The sequence below is a fragment of the Lagenorhynchus albirostris genome, chromosome 1 (genome assembly GCF_949774975.1).
Source record: "Lagenorhynchus albirostris chromosome 1, mLagAlb1.1, whole genome shotgun sequence".
Lineage (NCBI taxonomy): Eukaryota > Metazoa > Chordata > Mammalia > Artiodactyla > Delphinidae > Lagenorhynchus > Lagenorhynchus albirostris.
The window spans coordinates 24,040,139-24,059,262 of NC_083095.1; the positions used below are offsets into that span (position 1 = coordinate 24,040,139).

A 19,124-nucleotide genomic window follows, 5' to 3' on the forward strand; every position below is an offset into this window, starting at 1 on the left:
ATGTAAGTGGGAGAGTCTCAAAATTGTTATCCAGATGATTTAATTAATGGAAAACTGAACTCCTTAGAACAAAAATATTGTCATAATTGTTTTGTTTGTCAAAGGTCATCTAATCTAAAGAAAACAGGGAGTAAGTAAATGGAAAAACATCTAGTATTGTTGAACAAGAAATGTCGCTTTGCCATTAGACCATTAGTCCTTTATTTTCCCAGTTTCTGGATGAGAAATTGCTTATGAATCTTTCAGAAGAGCCATCCTTTTAAGTAATGTCCCTTATGGTTTCTCCAAACCTCTGAACTCTTTGAAAATATCCCAAGCATGAAAAGGTTGTACTCACGATCATTGCACTGGTTTCCAGAATAGGAGGTCATGGAACAGTCGCAGGTGAAGCCTTCCCACTGCTGCATACAGACCCCCTGGTTGGCGCATGAATCCTCCTGGCAGGTGGTACTTGGTCCTAGTAATTCATAAGAAGAGCAGGAAAGAAGAAAAAAGGAGAGAGAGAAAAACGTGTTAAAATTAATCGAATTCAAAGCAATCACTTGAATTTACTATTCTCATGCCCCAAAACATTCAAAGACACAACCGCCAAAAATGTCAACTCTGTATCATGCAAGAAGAATTCACTACATAAGACAACAGAAATACACACTTAGCCACAAACTATCAACAGTTACACACAGAAGGGAGAGGGCTGAACACACTGTTCTCTTTTTGGCAGACTTTGCAAAAGAGCTTCATCTCTACCATTCAAGTAGGAAGATATCTCACTCGGAGCATGGTCTTTCTAAATGAACAATGCTGAAGCAGAAAAATGCATTCCCATGATTCTTGTGAATTAAGGCACAAAAGTTCTTACAGTCTACTTCGTGACACTAGAAAGATGTGTGACGATAACGAGGAGGAGGAGAAGGAGGGTAAAGCGGCCAGCATGTATTGTTGTTTTGTAGGCGATAAGCACTGGGTGATAAGCACTTTGTCTAGCGTATCTCATGAAGCTCGCCAGTGACCCTAAAATGTAAGGAATTATGATTACCTCTGTACCACAGATTTTAAAAACTAAGCCCACAGAACTAAACTAATTTACCCAAGGTCACACATTGGATAATTAAAGGACCCTGATGTCCAACTTAGGTAAACTAACTCTGAGACTAACTACCTCAGGGGTTCTTAAAGCATAGTTTCAGACCAGATCACCTGGGAAGTTGTTAGGAATGAAAATTATTGGGCCACCCTATACCTACTGAATTAGAAACAACTCTGGGGGGAGGTAGAAATCTGTGTTTGCACAAGCTTCTAGGATTTTATGATGCAGACTAATGTTTGAAAACCAGTGCGCTGCACCACACTGCTGCTGTAGGTTTACAGAAGAATGCATTCAAACAGAGTGTGCACATGCCAGAGGGTGTATTTGAGGTACAGGAAGAAAATATTAGAAATTATGTTCATTTTCTTTAAGTATACCTACCTTGGGGACATTCTCAAAACCTTCTGCAGATATGAGTGAGCAACTGAAAAAGTTTGGTGATCTCTGCCTTACAGACTGCCATCTTTCCTAGGTCATCCTGGGACCTCTCTTTCACCATTCTCTTTTTCACTTCTATCTTCTGCCTCTATCTTGGCATTAAAGATAAACCTACACCTTTGGAATTATCTAAGCTAACAGGAAATAGCTTAATATTCAGGATAACTCCATGAATTTCCCAGAAAGCCTCAGCAAAGGAGGTGGGCCCTTTGACTCATCAAATGTAGTAGTCAGGATCTGATGCAAAAAAGCACTTGACACAGTAAAAATATATCCATTGCAGTAAGTGCGTATTCCACAATTTCCAGGCTAAGCCTCACACAGGCACAGAATATTGAACTATAAGCCTTTCGGGTCCTAAGGATGCATATTCAGAAGAGATGCATGACTACAAAGGGGTTGTCTTCTGGGTGGCAAGACATTTTGTATTTATTCATGAAGGGTAGAAGCAGTACAGACCATCACTCCTAATACAAAGCTGTTAGGATATGACATAAGAAACTTAAAGACAATCACTAACACTGGGGGAGCAGCATTGCTGCTGGGTTTCTGCAGCTGCTGTATGCCATGTGGTTCCCCCATGTGGAGATGAAAGGAGGTTCATAGTCATGTTCTCAGTGGGTCTTAAACTTGAGCATTGTGTAGTACAAGGCTCATTAACAATGGCAAATCACGACAGCTTCTTTCAAAGGACAAAAGCTTCTGAGAAGTCCATGGGGCTCCCTGACCAAACAGCTCTCACCAGACAATGGGCTAGTAATTCAATTGCACTCAAGAATCAGAAACACATGGAAAGCTTTCCCTTGAAAGGCCGCAGAGCAGCAAAAACTTTGGGAAAACACTAATTCTTTGCATGTTCACTGAATCTGAAGACAAAAGTTTTCCCATGTCTTTCTCTTCCTCTAGCCAAATTTTAACCATTTCCTAAGGACCAGCTAAAATGCCTCCTGGATATCAAACATTCCCCAGTAACTTCAGACAACAATTCTCCCACTTCCTAGTGGCCACGGCACGTATTATCCGCATCACTAACGTTTATATATGATAGTATTTAACACTTTATTACACATGGCAGTGTACTCTGCTTACATAATCCTCTAATTCTTTCACATTTTTTTTACTATTTGTCCCAAAAAGAGTGAATGCTGCCTACAGTTAGAAAACACGTACTATGCTTTGGTTATGTCCCTGCTGTACCAAGCACGTACTATGCTTTGGTTATGTCCCTGCTGTACCAAGCACGTACTATGCTTTGGTTATGTCCCTGCTGTACCAAGCACGTACTATGCTTTGGTTATGTCCCTGCTGTACCAAGCACGTACTATGCTTTGGTTATGTCCCTGCTGTACCAAGCACGTACTATGCTTTGGTTATGTCCCTGCTGTACCAAGCACGTACTATGCCTTGGTTATGTCCCTGCTGTACCAAGCACGTACTATGCTTTGGTTATGTCCCTGCTGTACCAAGCACGTACTATGCCTTGGTTATGTCCCTGCTGTACCAAGCACGTACTATGCTTTGGTTATGTCCCTGCTGTACCAAGCACGTACTATGCTTTGGTTATGTCCCTGCTGTACCAAGCACGTACTATGCTTTGGTTATGTCCCTGCTGTACCAAGCACGTACTATGCCTTGGTTATGTCCCTGCTGTACCAAGCACGTACTATGCCTTGGTTATGTCCCTGCTGTACCAAGCACGTACTATGCTTCGGTTATGTCCCTGCTGTACCAAGCACGTACTATGCTTCGGTTATGTCCCTGCTGTACCAAGCACGTACTATGCTTTGGTTATGTCCCTGCTGTACCAAGCACGTACTATGCTTTGGTTATGTCCCTGCTGTACCAAGCACGTACTATGCTTTGGTTATGTCCCTGCTGTACCAAGCACGTACTATGCCTTGGTTATGTCCCTGCTGTACCAAGCACGTACTATGCCTTGGTTATGTCCCTGCTGTACCAAGCACGTACTATGCTTCGGTTATGTCCCTGCTGTACCAAGCACGTACTATGCTTCGGTTATGTCCCTGCTGTACCAAGCACGTACTATGCTTTGGTTATGTCCCTGCTGTACCAAGCACGTACTATGCTTTGGTTATGTCCCTGCTGTACCAAGCACGTACTATGCTTTGGTTATGTCCCTGCTGTACCAAGCACGTACTATGCTTTGGTTATGTCCTGCGCTGTGCCAGATGCAGAGAAAGTGTTTCAGTAAACGCGGAGCTGATCTGAATTGCAGCCCCCGGATTTGCCATTATCTCATACTTCTAAAACCTGGGCATGGGAGAATGGTTCTTTGCAAAGCAAGCAATCAGTCCCGTTTGTCGGAATCCCATACAGAGGGAATTATAGGCCATTTCCAAAGTCCACGGGATTTGTTTCCCACGCATTAAGGGGCGAATGCCATTCAGAATCGGATAACCCTCAAAGACTTGACTACACGGTAATCGTCTAAGAACAAGGGCAGTTTCAGGGTTTCAGTGAAGACCAGGAGAACTTGCAATGACTTCTCATCCATCTGAGCCAGAAATCCTACTTCCTTTCTAGGGTGAGATCCCAGGGCCCCTGCTTCCTCCTCCAGACTCATTTCCTACCACGCACCTCCAGCACACCACGCTCCAGCCATCCCTTCCTCCTTCCAATTCCTCTCTAACACAATGGTGCTCACAGCGTGGGCCTGAGTCAGAGTCAACAGCACGTGCATCCCCTGGGAGCTTGTGAGAAATGCATGTTTTCAGGCTCCACCCAGACCTACTGGCTGGAGGCGGGGCTCAGGAACCTGAGCTGTGACAAGCCCTCTGCGTGGTTCTGAAGCTGCTCCGTTCCAGGACCCCTGCTCTGACACTTCAAGACCATCCCTACCTTCAAGGTCCTTTGCTCTTGGCCAACCCATAGCCTGAAATGTCCTTCCTGCAGATTTTCAAATGACTGGTTCATTTTTTCTTTAAGTTTCAGCTCAAAATGATCTTTCTTCAGACTATCCTATTTAAGGAAGTCCCCATCAGCATTTCATTTACTCTCCAGCCTATTTCCCACTTTATTTAACTCACAACGATTACATGAACTGTAACTAAGTTATTTATTAAATTCTTTATTGTCTATCTCATCCTTCTGGAATATGAGTTCCTTGAGGGCAGAAGCCTTGTCTGTTTTGCTCACCTTTTATAGCTCTAGTTTCTGATAAAGTATTTGGTGTAAAGTAGGGGCTCAGAAAATATTATTGAATGAAAGAAAGAACAAGACACTACCATATATAAAATAGATAACTAATAAGGACCTACTGTATAGCACAGGGAACTCTACTCAGTACTTTGTAATGGCCTATATGGGAAAAGAATCTAAGAAAGAGTGGATATATGTATATGTATAACTGATTCACTTTGCTGTACACGTGAAACTAACACAACATTGTAAATCAACTATACTCCGATAAATTTTTTTTTAAAAAAGAAAATTCAAAAGATGTTGGAAGAAATTAAAAAATAAAATAAAAACGTACTTCTACTTAATAGATGAAATTTAAAAAAAAACAAGAGAATAAAAAAGATAAAGAAATAAAGTCATTCTTTTGTGACTTAAAGCCATGTGGTTTTCCTAACTAATTTATCCATAGAATTTACAAGTATCAACTTAAATAAGCAATTTTCTACTTGGAACCAAACATTTTGGGGGTAGTGGTGGTATTTAATTGACCACATTTCCTCTTCTGATTTAACTATTAGACTCATTTAATCTCAGCAGATGTTGGGACAAAGGCTCTTGGGTCCCCAGTGCCCAGGGACAGTATGCAGTAACTGTGTTGAATGAGTACAAGTTTGGACTAGACTCTAAAACACTTTCTAAATGGCAATATAAGCTCCTTTTCTTATTTCAAACTATTTAAGGACATCCCTTCCTGAATACACTATATCTTATATCTGTATCTATTTCTCATATTCTCATACTGTCTTCAAAATTGAGAGAGAGAGAGAGAGAGAGAGGGAGGGAGAGAAAAGGGAAGGGAAGGGAAGGGAAGAGAAGAGAAGGGAAGGGAAGGAGGGAAGGAGGGAAGGAGGGAGGGAGAGAGAGAAAGAAGGAAGGAAGGGAGAAGAAAAGAAAGGAAGAAAAAAGAAAAGGTAAAGAAACATACCAAAATGCTCTGGAAAAAAGGAAAAAGAAAACCTTAAAACAATGTTTCCGACTGCACATCCATTGATATAATTTGATCTTATACGAATCAGACCAAGGATATAACAATAACAAAACAAGGGACTTACCTAGCACTTATCATGTGCCAGACAATGTACTAAGCGTGTTTCAGATACTAGTTTATTTAGTCTTCATAAACACATGATGAAGCAATTACAAGTATTAAAGAATCAGAGAAACAGGAATGATTTTCTCATGGAAGACATCCAGAACTTCAAAAACAAAAGAATTTTTTGACCGACGATCAAGTTGGAAGGCAAGGATTTCAGAAAAGTAAAGTAAGTCACAGAACCGTCAGGTGATTTTTTTGCAAGGTCCCACGGGTAACAAGTAGCAGGGTGAGGTCTCAAACCCAACCCAAGCGTGCTAACTCTGCAACTGATCCACCTAACCTCTGATCCACCTAACCTCTATGGATGTGGATAAACCAGAGGGTGTGTGTGTGTGTGTGTGTGTGTGTGTGTGTGTGTGTGTGTGCGTGCGTGTGTGTGTGTGTGTGTGTGTGTCTTGCCATTAGATTAGCAAGAGTACTCTAACCTACATTTAATGTAAGGATGTGGCTGTTTTAACAAAGAAAATTTTCAAATGCTATTTCAGTTCAAAATTCAATTAAAAATAAACAGGAAGATCTAGTTTTGTCTAAGTATATGAACAAAAATCTATATCAAATGTGTATGTTTATAAACATAACAGATATTTCTGAAGACTTAATAATTTTATCTAAAACATTCTTCCAAATCAACCTAAAATTCCAGATACTCTAAGATAACATAAACCTTTGGAATTACATATTTAGAAAGTTTTTAAATTATTAATAGTAACTACAAACTACACTAAAGCTTCAGGGACTCCCTGTATAGGGCTGGTGTATTAAATATGTAATGAATCCTCACTAAAATAGTCACATATTCTTTTGAGAACGGATGGTGACTTTCTTTGTGTAGTAGGGAAAGTGACAAGGCAACAGAAGTATGCATGAAAGGACTAAGTAAGTTGTCAATGATGTTTGTAGGTGTTTCGGTTTTAACTCCCAGCTCTGTTTTTAGTTTACTGGAAAGCACTGCACTGTCTTTTTTCTTTATTTTTTTCATATGATAACTCTGATGGCTGCCACAAATTTCTCATTATTCTGCTTGAATCTGGGGTTGTTTTTATTTTTAAGAATTGTCCCAGACAGTCATTTCATGCCTGTTACTGCTCAAATCCACCTTTGCTGTACATGCAGACTGACTCAGTCAACTCCTCTTCAAGGTCTCGAAAAATCAAAAGTTGACAGACTGCCTTTTATTACTTGCAGGTCCTTGAGACAGAAGTGCTGTTAGAAGCACAGGACGCTTGTATCAGAGTGTATATCTGTTAATGCCTAAGTAGGACTTAACCAAACCTATGCCTCAAACATCCCAGTTTAAAATGGATAAATAACCAGCACCAGCTGGTCTTGGCCATAATGGAAAGATAGGCTTGGTGAGTGGGGGAGCCTGGAATGATACATCTGGGCCGATTCCCAATATCCATTTATCCTAAAGGGCAAGGCTGGTAACCCACTGGTGGGACCAGGTGGGGCTGGTTTAACAATATTCATCATCTTTAATCACACAGCATGAGGTGTTTGTCAAAGGGCTTAGAATCTGTGACTGGAACCTGATTGTGAAGCGTCACCACGGTAGAACTCTGTGCCAGTCAAAGGGTTTGCTGGCCCCATATAAGGCCCAGCTGCCATGGGAAGAAGCTGTATGCGAGCTGCCACGGGCTGCTTAAAGAGATATCTTCCACGTTCAATTTTATTTCCCACGTTTGTAAGCTCACAAACCCTTCCGCTTTTACATTTTAAAATTTACATTGTTTCATAGAGGAAGGATGACTGAGCAGTAATTGAGTGGGAAAGAAAAAAAGAAAGAACAAAAAAAGGAAGATGAATATACATAGATATATGTATCTGTGCACGTGTGTGTATGTGTGAAAGATCCTTACCAACTTCCTGAGCAACCTACAGTCTCTATTGCTAAAATATAAGAATTAAAGCGTTGAGGCTTCATGAAAGGTATTCTTGACATTAGGGATAAGGTTATCCTTACTTAGCTGCAAGTATGTATTGGTCCCTACAACAAAGATACTTCTGTAGCTCTCAAAGTGCTTCTACATTTACAGTGTTGGGTCCTCTGGGGTTTTCCAAAGGGAGGCATTTACAGGCAACATAAGATTCATCCCTTTTAATTGGCAGAAACCCAACTCACTTCTATTTAATTTTAAAATAAGAAAGCAATGATCCTTAAATGTGTCAAGCATCCCTCTTCATAAAGAGCCAGCTGAGAAGTGAATGCTCTAGTTCCCACTTTACAGAAGATTAAGCAAAGTCAGAGAACAGGGTCCTGAATGTTATTATAAAATTTCATTGGCAGAAAGACCTAAGAGCAGCTGTGTTCCCAAGATCTTACTTTTTCATCTTGAGGGCAGGACCTATGCCTTGCTCATGCTCAGAAAGGCACTGAGACAGGGCTCATCGAGCATGCTCAGGTGTTTATGGCTTCCTCTCCTCAAGCAAGCGTTCAAAACAGTTGCTTGGTTAGGGCGCTGAGCGAAAAAGACCAACAATAAAATCCAACAGTTGTGGGACATGGGGACAGTTTCAATAACACCCCGGTTCTCCTCAATCACTTCAGCCCTCTCACCATACAATGAGTTAAAATAGGTCAAGATAGGCATGGGAATTGGTTGAAACCAAGACGCCTTCATGAGTTCTTTATCTCCAGTGGCCTCTGATTTCCTGTGTTCCTGTTAACAACTAGAACTCCGAGGGAAAAAAAAAATAATAATAAAACCTGATCTGTAACATTTATGTAAGCTGATTTTCACGGCGTAAAATACTCCCACCACAGCCAATTTCAAGCGAATATGTGTTACATGATGCCAAGCAGCTTACAAAATTCCTGAAAATTCCTGTGCTGGTGCCAGCTCTAGCACAGCACTTCCCTCAACGGCCAATGAACAGCGAAGAGTAATTATACTTGGTGAGTAAAGCAATTTACCCAGGTGACACTTCCAGACAAGAGAGGTAACAGTAATACCTGCCCTTGTTGGAGCGTGTGTAACGGTGAGAGAATGGTGTCATCAAAAGCCTTCTTGCTCAATCCACCCTATCTTCAGAGGGTGCCTGCGTAATATAGGTCAAATGATTAGATCATCCCTTCTCTTTAAAATCATGAACAGGTCCTCAAAAGTCAATGCTGCCTCAGAAAATGTAAACTGGGACCTCATTTTCTGCTTTTCCTTCTTTTCTCAGCACTGATGTAGCAGCTTGTTGGAGCAGTAGAGGGAATTTTTTAAAAGAGAGAGAGGGATAAGGGATTTCTAAGGCCAGGCTGGACAAAAAGCCAGCTAATTTAAAATACTTTGTTTTAATGAACATAGTGCACAAATCATCTAGAACTTAGTGAAATAGTATTGCTATGAAAACCAGCTATCATAAAGTCAGCTGGAGGACACTTGGACACTCTCTGGTTATCTCTGTACTGCTTCTGCTTTGGAAATATGCAAATCCAGACTCACACCATATAGTACAGTAGGGGAAAGGCCATAAGTTTTAAAATACAGCTTTATTACTTACTAGCAATGTGATCTTGGGCTAATTACCTAAATTCTCTGAGCCCCAGTTTCCCCATCTATATAAAGGAGAAGTTGTTTCTACCTCACACGGTATAAGGATTGAATCAGATAACATATATAAGACCTATAAAGTCATCCATGAACTGGCGATAACAATATGTCATGCAAGGTTGTCATCATCATGGAGACACAATACCCTTAGCATGTGCGTGAACTAAGGAAACCCTCAAAATAAAGGGTATTCTCAATTCCGCTGGAAAGGAAAATCAATTTCTACCCATTTTAGTTGGGTGTGTAATTGGTCAGGACTGCAGAAATGAACACATTGAGGTAGTTAAGTCATAGTTACAGTTCTTTTGTGAAAAACCTCTGTCATGCAACGTTGAGAGACAAGAGGCAGAAACCACTGTGGAAAGTTCCATTTAATTCCTGTCTCTCTTATTATTTCCCATAATGCAAACCATCTTTGAGGAACTGACTTCTGTGAGGTCAAACACTATACTTTACTACACAAAATACAATAGAGAAAGTAATACATCTCTTAGCTTTGGATAAAATGAAGTGAGGAACTATAGTCCTCACAGTAAGGAAAGCTGGAGAATTACCTGTTAGAAGACTTTGGCTGATGCCAACTCTTAACCTAAAATGACTTGAAAGAATCTGTGGGTCTTCAAGGTATCCAAACTCAAAACATTTATTGACTTACTTAAGATACGCAGCACTTGGAACCAAATCTGATTAATACATGGCCCTCTCCTACCCACATGCCCATCATCTGGGCAGAGGGACAACTTACATTTCTAGAAAAGAAGCCCATCAACTCCAAAGACAGAAGCTGCTAAGGGGCATTATAATGGAAAGCAGGGAGAGGATATTCTGATTAATCCCCTAAACCAATAAAGAGCTATTTTTTTTTATTTTTCATGATTATGACTCACCTGCCTCACTCCCCAAAGATCAAACTTAATATTTCTTTTATAGTTGAGCAGGTCCTTTCTTAAATGAACATGCTTTTAGGGAATCTTTTCCTCTCTAGGAATACCCCTCTTGCAAATAAAGAGGAATTAGAAAATTACTTCTGAAAAGTCCATGGATATTGTTATTCTATTCAAGGGACCTTGAGGTTCAAGGGGCTGTACCTCTCAGCAATGCAACACTTCCCATGGACCTCAGGGGAGGTCCTACTTCCTCTCTTAACCTGGAGGGATGCAAAGTGTGACCTAAACCAGGGCCGTCAATCAAGTTCCTCCCTGACACCTTTGGTCATGATGTGTAAAAGCAACTGCTATGAAACAAAGCAACACTGAAGGGGTGGGAGGGAAATACATAGGAGAGAAAGCTCCTTTTCTTCCTCACTCCTCAGAGGCTTCATCTGAGAGAGAAACATGTTTATCTTCTTAGCCCACAAGAGTAACAACTGTCAGGTTCACACCTCTTCCCTCCGTCTTGGAATATGCTACTTCCCTCCTAACCACTCTCTGCTTCCACTTCCTGTCCTCCTCATCCATTCTCCACACTGGTGTCAGAGTGATCTTCAAAAGATGAAACTCTGACCCAAGTCTCTGTCCTCCTTACAGCGCCCTTGGGGTAAAGTCCAACTCCTTACACAAAAGGTCTGCCATCACCCGTCTCCATCCTACTGCACCAGCTTTGTATATATCACATCCCCACATGAGTGTTATTTCAGCCCAATGGAGCTTCCTGTAGGTGCCCAAACTGGCCAAGCTCTTAAGTGAGCTTCCACCTCTCATCCATCTAAAACATGTTGCCCTTCAGACGCAGTTCCAACTCTGCCTAGAAAATATCCCCTGACTAGCCACCATGATCATCATGACCCTACACAGTGCAGCAGCCCTCCTCCGCAGACACACTGCGTGCTCCACGTCCACTCTAGCATAGCAGTTTTCACTCTGCACTGTAGCTACTGGCTGATCTCCTATGGATTTATTTGATGTCAGACTGTACCTCACCTGTAATCCCAGTACCTAGCTAAGTATCTGATACACAGGAGTAGCTGAGTTCCTGTTAAACTGAACAGCACAATCACTGGAGAAGAATGAATGAATGAATGAACAAACAAACAAATAAATATTTTTAAAAACATCACTCCAGCAACACAATGACAAGAGGATTAAAGCTGTTGACTTGCCCCGACCCATCTTGCCACTTCCTAGACCCACTGTTATATCTCCTTATGAATATGATGTGCCTTTACTTTTCAGACTGCCTCATTTCTTTGTCATGTTTTTATTGTCCTTCACACCTAATGTTAATTAGTCCTATCCGTGCCCACAGGTTGTAGATGAAAAAGCCAGCATGAGTAATGGTCCATACCCCAATGTCAGGAAAATAAAAGGGAAAGGCATTCACATCCTAAAGGTCTTTTGCCATAATACTGGGAAGGAGTAAGATGACTCAGAATAATTACAAAGAATAATGGCTCCTGCCACAAAGAGACTGTTAAGTCATTACAAGAATGGAAGAGAGTTTGGGTCAATGGAGTAATCACATAAAAACCATACTGATGACTAGACTGCTTCTATAAATGAGCAAATTAAGACACTCTATTATGTCCCCAAATCTATACCTACACTTTGGTCAACAATTTATAGTAGGCATAGAAATCAACTAGTTCTTTGTATGATTCCTACAAACCATTTCTCCTTTGCATGGAAATTTTAAGATCATTTTGCTACATATGGAGTCCCCATGGAAGTTTCTGGGGATTCAAAATCCACACAGTTACTACCATGAAGAACGGTAAAGTCTAGGGAGAGATGCAGTTGTCTAGTTTTATCTAATAAATCTGGTCACAAAGAGCTTTGACAACCTTGAATTGTCTCATTATAGATCAAATCCTGTCCCCTTTTCTCTCCCCTCCATTTACAGAGTGACATGGAGTAGAACTATTTGGAAAATTGAATAGAATGTCTAAAAACAACAGCCTTCCATATTACTGAAAGGATCCTACATATTTGAAATTGAAAACTATTGTACCGCTACCTAGAACTTCAAAGTACTAATCCAGTGCATGTTCCTTTCATTAGTTTTATGAGATATTAGCATATTTGTGAATCTGCTAAGAGGGGATGAAGAAGAGTTATAGTAAAATGGCTAGAGAGACCTCATCTAGTTGATATCCACCCGAGAGAGAAACTTGTACTGCTTACCTTCATGACATATAACAAGTCACTGCAAAGTAAATGATCTTTTAGGTGAAAAAGTAAGACAAAGTACCTTTGTCTTAACCACTTCTTACAATTTGTGCTGATTGCAAATTCGCAGAGGCCATCCAAGGCTCAATTCTCCCCTTAACTATTGGCTGAAAGATACCTAAAATGCAGGTTCTCGTCTTGCTACTCTGAGTCAAAGCAGCCTGACACGACTGGAAAGGTGAACCATTACAGACTTTGCAAGGTGCCTCTTTGAATGGTAGAAGAAGCAGTATCTGCAGTAGATATTCACTGATATCTAACATGCAGGCATTTTAAAGGGTATTCAGGGTAAAATCAATAGATCGATAGATCCTCTTCTTCCCCAAGAGTACTTTTTTCTTTAGAATCACAAAACAGGAAATTAAAGTGCTCAATCAAAATCCCCAATAGGAGACATAAAACTCTAGAATGTTTTAATGAGATTAATATCTCCCAAATGCCTAAAAGATTTCTTTAAAATGAGTTAAGAGAAAATGGCATTATCTTTCATAACGTCTAAGCACTCAAAAGCCCTGCTCTGAGAAATGACCTCCCTGACCCAGAAAATAATAAATTAAGAACTCAAATGGGCTTTTTTTTTTTTCATTTTCCAAGTGCTGTCTTGTGTCTCTAGTGAATAAATTAAAAGGAGCCAACCCCTCCATGGTAACTACTTGGAGAGGCATTTCCAGAAGTGGATTAATATGCCTGTGGGTAGTCACAATATAGGATGCTGTCAAACCTCTCTGGTCCCCCCAAAATGGAATCCTATTCCCATCCCCAAGACGCCTCGCCTTGGTTGTTATTTTTCATGCAGTGATTTGGGTTTTCTGCCACTGTTCATAAAGAACACAGGGTTCAGCCCTCTCCCCATAACCGCTGCTGTCCAAGAGGTATGACAGCTTGAAGTCCTCTAAAGATAAGATACCAAGGGTTACCCAGGACATCTTTCAGTCCAAAGTGGTAATGGGAACAAGAACCTTCTCTACCTTGCAGGTCAGCTTTGGTCAACGCAACTTTGTTAGCAAAAGAACAGAAAAGGCGGAAACAATAACCAGAGGTTAGTAAGAGGTAGCAAACCAGGGTAACATTACAGAAATGAAAACACAATCGGCATAATCAACACCACTCGAACAGACAATTGAAATGCTCTACAGGTTCTCCAGAGACAGCACAGACAGGGGATGCACAGACCAGGGTGGAGCAGGCCTCATCAGAGCCACATCAGCAGAGCAGGGGCAGGGAAACGTTGGACTGGACAGAGCACAGGCAGTGGTTACAAGAGCCTTCCCACAACCATACAGGCAACCCCAAGGTATATGGTCCAGAAAAATGATTTTCCATCAGTCAGGATAAACATCAAGAAATAAGGGTACTACATGGCCAGACTGAAAGACACGTGTGCACAGCCAGACGGAGCCCACAAAAATAATTCTGAACATTTAGGAGTTAAGTGTGGAAGAGTCGCTTGGGAGCACTCCTTGTAACCTCCTGAAAATGCCACCAAGGAATTTGGCACTAGAATTGGGCATTTGTATGAAGGTGATTTGGGAACACCAACAATCTCAGTTGGCTTAATTTATAAAAATGTAGCCAAACCCAAATGGCTGTGGGCAAATTGGCACCAAACCAATGTCCTTTTTATTTATTTACACCAGTCTCAAAATGAAGCACGTGTGCTTCTCTCAGATGTTTACCGTCTGCAGTTGTGGAATCGGATTTCTAGCCAATACATGCCTTGGTCTCTGCAGCAAAGCTGGCCTCAAGATAGAAAGAGATATTTACCAGCCAAGTACTGAATCAGACATTATAAAAAGTCCTAGTCCAAATTGAGAGGTTGCAAGTCACAGCTAGATGTTGGCTAGGCTGTCCAGAAATTGCACTTAATTTCTAAATTATATACTCTGCATATATTAGAAACATAAAATAAAAACCTAATTCAATATTTTTTTCTTTCTTACTATAAACAATCAAGAGCCAAAGAGTAGTGGATTAATGTGTCTTTAAAATAATTCCAGACTCTTTGGGATTAGATATAATACAGAAAGTAATCCAATTGCTACTTGGGGATCTTGCGTCATTATCAATGACTTTGACACATATAAGAACATATGATATATCCTAGCCTGTGTACCCCAAATATGTTAAAAATAAAACACATTCACCATCGTGACAAGATTCAGGTTTTAGTTCTTAGTAATGAATCCTTATCCCCTACTTGTTTCCTATTCTAGGCATAGAAATGATAAATCAAGAACTGTGTTCTGTTTCCTGTGACTTGCCTAACTGTCAAAGGCCTTCCTGAGGGTCCGGTACTATGTAGAGATTCACAATGAGAATGATACTTTTCTGCAGTCTTTCCAAGCTTTCGTGCCCTTCATTTCCCTCCCCATCATCTTCCATAGTGCCCTAAAAAGCTCCTGGTATCTCTTACAAGGGCTTATTCACAATAGTGCAAACTTCCAATGACAGTAATTTATGCCTTAACCCACTTTTTGGCCATTTTTCCTGGCCACTTAGGCTAATTATCCAAGTCATCTGTGTACAATAAACAAGGGCTTTCTTCCCTCAGAACTCATCCTCCACTTCATGCCACCCAGTGGGGTGGTCATAATGCTCCATGGGTAGCCATCATAATTATCTCCATGGCAATAGAGTGCAGTGTTATTAGGCCCATAGGACTTGCCATAGATGCGGATGGTAGAGCCAGCAAGCCACAATATTCAGCTTTGAACAATCACCCATACTCAGAGGAAGGTCAGAACCCACCCTAATGCATGTGATGAGTCATGCCAAACTGCACATAGAGCTGTAGGCAGGGATAGGAACATTTTCTCCAATCAGATGGGTAATTTCTTTTCCCTAATGCTCCCACAACTTCCCCTAAAGCTCTCGTAAGTGGAGTCCATTCCACCTTTACACTGTACATTTTAATCCACTTTTATAAAGGTTGGTTTAGACTTCCTTTTAATCAAATGCTACAGCTTTACTGCCTTACATCCCAATTTTTTTTTTTTTTTTTTTTTTGCGGTACGCAGGCCTCTCACTGTTGTGGCCTCTCCCGTTGCGGAGCACAGGCTCCGGACGTGCAGGCTCAGTGGCCATGGCTCACGGGCCCAGCCGCTCCGCGGCATGTGGGATCTTCCCGGACCGGGTCACGAACCCGTATCCTCTGCATCGGGAGGCTGACTCTCAACCACTGCGCCACCAGGGAAGCCCAACCCCAATTTTTATACTCTATAGAACTGTGCCTCCGATACAGTAGCCATAGATGCATGTGGCTATTGAGGACCTTAAAGATGTGGTCTGAACTGGGGTGTGCTACAAGTGCAAAATACACACTTGATTTTGAAGGCTCATATGAAGAAAATAAAATGTCTAACTAAAAATTTTATAATGATTATATGCTGAAATGATAATATTTTGGATATATTAGGTTAAGTTAAATAAAATGTAAACTTAAACTTAACTTTACCTGTTACTTTGTATCTTTTTTCTTAAATGCAGCTACCAGGAAATTTAAAATTACGTATATGACTTATATTTCTATCAGGCGACGTTGCAATGGAGTTAAATGGATGATTCCTGTTGACTTTTAAATCTACAAAACCGATGGCATGATAAAAATATTTAACATTTGAAGAGAGCCTTATACTTTTGAATATGTGCTTTTAGATTATGATTTTACTAGATGTGATTAATTATTCCAGGAAAACTGGAATTTCTGTCATTCCACAATCTCCTAAACTAGTATACTCAAATTAATTCTCAAATGGCGCACCAATTTCAGGACTTCCCTTAACACCCAAAAGAACTAAGAGCAGGCCAATAAGACAAAAACTTTTGAGTTGAATGAAACTGTGCATTTTCAGGAGAAGAAAGCAAAGCGGCTGCTTTAAATGCTTGGTGATTCCCAACTTCCTGTCCCTCCTGTACACACACAACGTATTTGGCTAACAGAATTTAAGAACTATTTCTGGCTAAAAGAAAACTGGAGAGGGTTATAGGGACAAGCGGCCTTATTACTAGTGCAAACTGGTAACAAGAAACTGACCCTTAGGCAAAGGAAAATGACTTCCATACTACAAATAAGCCTGGGAAGCTGATTAGAAGCTTTTATTAAAATGTGCTTTATGATGGCAAGTGAAGGACCGAAGCTGGTTAAGAACAGGAGTGATAAATGATGTTGAACAGTTAGAAGATGAATGAACAGGTTGGATGTGGTAAATTAATGAGGGATACAAGAAAACAGTATATTGCACAAAAAAACATGAGGCTCCATCAGACAAAAGAATACATAGGTCCTGGTGACTGATCAGATCATCCTCTTTGCCTTTCAAGTTAGACACGAGTCACCTTTTCAGCCTACCCAAGGAGTCTGGGGAAGGCTGAAAATGTGTCTGCTCTCCCCTGCTGGTTAAAACTAGATAGCTTTTATTGTAAAGAGCTATTGGACTCAAATGACCTATAAAATTCAGTTAGTATCTCAAGAGACAGTGGATTATCTACAGAAAGAGGGTGAGCATGGTTTGTTGTGCTGCATGGGTGGTCATGCAATGCTATTAAATGTCTCACATTAGATAATGTTTGTAAATAATAATCCTACCACTTATTGAGTACCTACTATATATGTACCAGGCATTCTATATATATCTCTGACTTATATATATTACCTTCCAAGGTAAGTTTCATTGTCCCATTTTACAGATGAGGAAGATATCATTCAGAGAGGTTAAGTAACTTGTCAAAAGTCACACAGCCAACAGGAACTACTACCTGGACCTAAATCCAGGTCTTTCTAACATCAAAGCCCATGCTGTTCCACTACACCACACCAAGAAACCGCCAAATGACGCCTGACATCTAGTAAGTGCTCAGTAACTGTCACTTCCCCTCCTCCATCACAGCATTCTGACATCATTTTCCTACCTTCTGCTCAGTTTTCATTAAATGATGCAGTCACTATTAGCAACATAAGAAATATTTTATTAATGGTGACTCTCACATAAAAGTCTCTGATTTGTACCTCCCTGTGTATTAAGATATAAATAAAAGTCCCTGATACCCTTTCAGCCATGCTGGAAGCAAAGGCACAAGTCAGGAGAAGCCTGATGTCAACGCCAGGAAAGGTCCTCTATGGCAAGTATGAAAGACATCTGCCAACATATTGTACATTCCTGGAGCCTGTGCCACATGTCTTGACATACTCAGCCAGTGACAGGAGGACATCAGTGGTGATGCAATGTCAGATAGTGAATGGGATGAGAGGGGACTGGTAAACCAAGGAAGGAGGCACTGGCAGAGGCAGCAAAGAGGCTTGCGACAGAATGTAGCTTAAAAAGAAAAAGGTTGTACCTTCACAGCCACGCTCAATCTGTCCACTCCGATGGAGGGCATCGTTGATGAGGTCTGGCAGGCGTCCATTCAAGTCCACTGATGCCAGACAGCCCTGAAAGCCATCTCGGGAGGCCACGAGCTTTGGGAGGTTGCTGTACATGCCTTGGGCCAGACCTGCCATGTAGAGGTCACCTGGAAAGGAAAATAGGTAGTAAAAGCAAATGGGTAAATGGTATGGAAACCACGTCAACAAAAGCCAAGTCACATTAGACTGTATACTAGATAATGGTAATACAGCTGGGGGGGAACAGCATAAACAAAATTATTACCAGAGTTTCTACATTGTAAAAAGAAGAAACTAACATTTCTTATGTGTCATTCATTTTATACACATCATCTCACAAATTTTAATCACTATATCCATTCTATGAGGTAGGTATTGTTCCCATTTTATGACGAAGTAAAGATTAACAACATTTTCAACAAAGCAACCACTTACTGAGTGCTTTTTATGTGCTTGTTACCAATAGTATGCTGAGGATATTATAGACACTATTCCATCCAAACTCCTAATAGCCCAGAAAGGTAGTAACAATTATTATCCTCATTTTGCAAAAAAAAAAAAAAAAAAGTATATAGAAGCTGAACAAGGCTAAGAAATTTTACCAAAGTCACCCAGGCGGTAAATGACTCAGCTGAGATTCCAAAACCTACATGCCTTCCTCTGTATTATGATCCCTCCACATTTTGACATTTATCCCCTCATCACTCAGCTCCCACATGCCCAAGGTTTACAGAGAAAACAAACCATCCCTAAGGAGTGGTAGAAGTAAAAACTAACAAATTGCGTCATGTTATAATTCAATGTTGTTAAAATAGGTTATGTATGATGTATCAAAAATGCATGGCGCTCCTAAACTGTAGTTTACCTCTGGAAACAGTCTTTCCACTGTAAGCTCTAAAAAGGAGAAACTTCTTTACAAGGTTTACCTTTCAAATCCAGATTTTTGGCACCATTGATAACCTGAGTGACCACCTTAGTGTCCACTTTCAGGCTGTGGGTGTTACTGTTGTCCCGGGTGATGACGACGTTGTGCCACTGGTTGTCATTCAGGGGGCGGTCACTATTGCCTTTGATCACATTGGGGCCGTTTCCAAGGTCAAACACGTAGTGTATGTACCTAGGAGGAACCACAAGCACCCAATGACTTGAGATTCCCTGCAGTGGTTTAAAGGCAATGTATACATAACTGGCACTGGGGGCTTCAAAACCCCCAAGC

General features: G+C 40.8%; 1 protein-coding gene across 5 annotated transcripts in view; it reads right to left on the bottom strand.

Annotated features, from left to right (window-relative positions):
- Positions 1-19,124, bottom strand: part of NRXN3 (neurexin 3) — a 1,617,293-nt gene that overhangs the window by 861,628 nt on the left and 736,541 nt on the right. For all 5 annotated transcript variants that reach the window (XM_060166202.1, XM_060166193.1, XM_060166220.1 and 2 more), the window contains 3 exons: positions 18,835-19,025; positions 17,863-18,036; positions 338-457 (listed from right to left, as the gene is read on the bottom strand). In XM_060166202.1, coding sequence (XP_060022185.1) covers positions 338-457; positions 17,863-18,036; positions 18,835-19,025 — 485 coding nt within the window. The remainder of the gene's footprint in view (positions 1-337; positions 458-17,862; positions 18,037-18,834; positions 19,026-19,124) is intronic.